General features: G+C 52.8%; 1 protein-coding gene across 1 annotated transcript; it reads left to right on the top strand.

The window, feature by feature from the left end:
* Positions 1–2828: 2828 nt before the first annotated feature.
* On the top strand, positions 2829–4026 carry COL26b_005104 (uncharacterized protein; the record flags this gene model as incomplete). Its single annotated transcript, XM_053177960.1, has 4 exons — positions 2829–2845; positions 2896–3083; positions 3206–3690; positions 3739–4026. 4 exons carry the CDS (start codon positions 2829–2831, stop codon positions 4024–4026), a joined length of 978 nt encoding a protein of 325 aa, XP_053038080.1.
* Between the last annotated feature and the right edge of the window lie 234 nt (positions 4027–4260).

Below are 4260 nucleotides of genomic sequence, written 5' to 3'. Positions count from 1 at the left end.
CGATGCGCAGTACACCGTGGCAGCAGGCGTCATCAGCCATCGAGGGCCGAATTTGTCAAACACTGCGCCAAAGGGGCCGCACAGAAGGACTGCAAGAAAGCCAAAGACGGATATAATCCACGATATTTCCGTATTAGACCAGTCTGCAAGCTGGTTTTCCTTCAAGTAGACTTGAAAAATGCCAACCGTCGTCATTAACCCGAAGGTCGGGATCATGGTTGCCGTCGACCCCACCACGACGGACCATGCCCTGCAGCCACGGTCTACAGGCTCAGTTGAGATGACATGTACTTGGTTAGTAGATGGGTATTCTACAGACAGTGGTCGAGCTTGGGGCAATGTCGGCCGGGTCTGGTCCGCTGGATCGATGTGTATCGCGGGACATCGCGTCGGTAGCCTATGAGAATTGAGACATCAGCTATCTTATGTAAAGCCACCTGAACAGCAGGCCAAAGAAAATAGTTCCATACTCTATTCCTCTTTGAGGAGGTGTTGCGGTCATTTCGTGGGCCGTTTTGTGTTCAGACGCGGTATCCATGGCCGAAGCTTCGTTACGCTGAGACACGGCATGTAGAGTGAGCTGAGTCGGCGTGTGTACACCTACGGCCATCGTCGAGTTATACTCAAGAAGCCTTGCCACAGTCTCGCAGAAGTGATAATCTAGACAAAGAACTTTGGTTCAGAACCAGCGTCCGGAGCTTCCGTCAATGATTAGAAGTTGGAACTTTGGCGGTGGATCTCAACCTGGGACTTTGGTCAATGGTGGTCAGAAAAGCCAAGTTATCATATTCAGTTCTCGAAGAAAGTTGATGAGAAATCAAAGTCTTCAAGTCGGTCTGTTGTCTATTTGATAGAAGTCACAGGTTGGCGGAGGAGTTCCATCTTGTTCGGAGGCGCGGAGGGCACTGCGCCAAGGGGGGATTTCAAAGCCCATTGCCGTGAGGAGGCCAGGCAAATCGGCCACACGAGAAGCGACCAACTTAGACGAGCCCCTCATCTGGTGAAGCCGGCTGTTCGTTGTGACTGAACATAGCAACCGAGAGCCAACGTTGCTTCAGAGTTCGGTTGAATGTCCATGTTAGGATGATGCGGCTGAATATCTCTGCATTCACCATTCGAGCGGATGAATAAAGACTTGTGTTTGACGAAATTATTCGTCGGGACCCGCGTCTATCGACTCGGTGAGTTGGTTCGATCGTCTTCCAATGTCTTGGAAATGCTTGCCGCAACAACATCCTGGTCGCGGTTAGGGACGGTAAGGTGTTGTGGAGATGGGGATGCTGTCAAGGGAGGTGGGGAGCTAGTGGGCGTCGACCAGACGCCTGGTAGCTAATGAGACGACGTCGTTTGATGGTGCGGGCTTTTTATGGAACCGGGATATATGCGAATGGTTCTTAATTGGGTGCTAGAAGAAGAAGAAGAAAGTGTGTAGGCGTGATGGCAAGGTAGTAGGCATGCTGCTTGTGCAAGAGGTGGCGAATTGGGACAAGATGCCCGTCGTCTGCCCAGGTTCCATGCCCTTGCCTCTGCTTGGCCTTCGTTCCAAATGTCCTGAGATTGTTTGGCAAAATGAGCAGCTTGCTTGGGTTGTACGTGGCTCGATAGGATTCAACCGAAGGCAGACGTTGACGTGCCCAACTCGAGGAAGGATGCGCATGCAAGATCTGTACGACAGCCACGAACCAAATCTTAGCAAGCGCCTACTTAGAGTTGTTGGTGGGTACCGTACCTTTGTGTTACTTATTCACATGTAGAAGTGACAAGGGCATAGAGCGTGGATGAGTGAGGCGGGGCTAGGTAGGTTGGGCAGGGCTTACCCGTCGAGTTGGTTGTCCAAGTCGGGCTGCTGAAGGAATGACCCTGGAAGCGCATGTTTGGTCCCCCGACCCCGTGTTTGCTTTCCCTCGCTTGTTGTTGATCTCTTTCTACACCGCAGCTTCCTCCATGATTGGGAGGAACTTTGGGAAAGCTCGTCATGTGGCCAGTCGTACTGGAGGAATATCAAATACGGCGATAGCTCCAAGAGTATCTATCCCTCATGAATGCCGTCCTTCTTTTGGCGTGTCTCACCCAGACTTGCCATATCTTCGCTCAACCTCTTTCATCTTGTGTCACCTTTCCACCTTCAGTATCTCTGTCTTGTGGCTCCCAGTTCGCACTTTGCGCGCTTAGTTCGAAGCACGCCCAAGCCATATCGCAGTTGACTGCAGCTGATGTCGAAATACTACCGCTGCCACTCCAAACCGCACAACGGCAGAACCGATCGCCAGATATCTCCATTTTTGCCAGTTTCGAGCCAGTCTAGCCTGATATTCTGATTATTTCCTGCAGCCAATGCAGGCTTGTGTCAACATGAGGTTCGTAGGTAACCTCCAGGTTTATGCGACTCGCCCGACTCGTGGCTGTCACATACATGGTTTCCGCAGGGTCGGGACTTCATCTCGTGTTCGAGCTGCCCATTCTGCGCTTGCCGAGAGGGTTGTGGAAGATCACCAGGTGCTTGACCCAGTCACACCATTTGCGAGACCACCTCCGGAGCAGGTTGACCAGTTCTGGCGTAGAGTGCCAGGGTGGGAGGATGTCTCGACAGCCGAGTTCATCAGCTACCGATGGAGCGTATGTGTTATATAATGCCGCCACTGGACCGATGGCAATAGCTGACACACGGCCAATCTTAGATGAAGAATCTGGTCGAAGGGCCAAACAAGCTGCGCCGATTCCTAGACAGGGTTTTGCCAGAGCTAATTCCCGCTCGTGGTCAAAGTGGTGTAATGGAACCTCGAGAAAAGCTGATAGTGGATATTTTTGAAGGCGTTTCTGAAGCGACCATGTCTGTTAGAGTGATGTAAGCTACTCACCAGAATTCTTGGAATCCAGACTGAACTAGTCTCTTAGGCCATACACCCTCAGCCGTATCGATTGGAGCAACCCGCGAAACGATCCCATTTTCCGCCAATTCATACCCACGAAGTCCATAATGCAGCCAGATCACCCAAAGTTGACGCTTGATTCGTTGGAAGAGGAAGCCGACTCCCCCGTCAATGGCTTGGTTCACCGGTATCCCGACAAGGCCCTGTTCCTCCGTGAGTGCATGAGATACACCTCCCGCGTCTGCAGCGTGACTGACCGCGTGCCGAAGCTCTCTCTGTGTGTCCAACCTATTGCGTATTTTGCACTCGCTCCTACGCAGTTGGTGCTAACACAGAGAGTGTGGCAAAAGCCTCCCTCAAGCCTGGGCGTGCACGATGGGAGGCCGTCTTCCAACACATCGAGCGCACGCCAGAGATCCAAGATATCGTCGTCTCCGGGGGAGATTCGTATCAACTCATGCCTGAACATATTGAGATGATTGGTAATCGTCTTATCTCAATAGACCATGTCCGTCGGTTCAGATTCGCTTCTAAGGGTCTTGCTGTTTGTCCGACGCGCATTCTGGACAGAAATGACCCATGGACCGATGCCGTAATCTCGATCTCGGACAAAGCTCGTAGAGTCGGCAAAGCTGTGGCCCTTCACACCCACATCAACCACCCCAGCGAGATTTCCTGGATCACCGAGAGGGCCAGCCAGAGGCTTTTCGAGGCAGGGGTGATGGTGCGAAACCAGTCGGTCCTACTTCGTGGAATCAACGACGACGTTGCCACCATGTCCAGTCTGATCAGAAGACTCGCGGACAATAACATATTCCCGGTGAGCAATGTAACCCATAGACCTCAAGACCTCGCTGACTCGATCCAGTACTACGTCTACCAGCACGACATGGTGAGGAAGTCGGAGCACCTGCGTACGCCGCTGCAGACGATTCTGGATCTGGAAGCCAGTATCAGGGGTTCGATTGCGGGCTTCATGATGCCGCAGTTCGTGGTCGACCTTCCTGGGGGAGGTGGCAAGCGGTTGGCAAGCACATTCAAATCGTACGATCGTAGGACAGGTGTGTCGACGTATGTGGCACCCGCGGTGACGGGCCGTGACAAGCAAAACAAGGTGTATGAGTACCACGACCCCGTCGACTCAGTTCAACCGTGAGCTTCGGTTGCGGCGTGTTTCCTGTGAGCCGCCCCTACAACCAACCGACCGCTTCATCTAAGGGCTCAGATGGCGGCTTCTGTCCTGTAACGTCTCCTTGCTCGGAAGCAGGAGGTGTGCTTCTTCCCGGTAAACTCTTTCCGGTAAACCAGAGTGCCTATCAGCAGCTTCGCCGCACTCACAAAAGCCTCACTTGTTGGAACGATGTTGGAACGAGGTTGCGAGTCCCGGGTC

This window comes from Colletotrichum chrysophilum (genome assembly GCF_026319265.1).
Source record: "Colletotrichum chrysophilum strain AFK26 chromosome Unknown scaffold_33, whole genome shotgun sequence".
Lineage (NCBI taxonomy): Eukaryota > Fungi > Ascomycota > Sordariomycetes > Glomerellales > Glomerellaceae > Colletotrichum > Colletotrichum chrysophilum.
The sequence above is the reverse complement of the archived record's forward strand: the minus strand, read 5'-3'. Positions and strand labels throughout refer to the sequence as shown.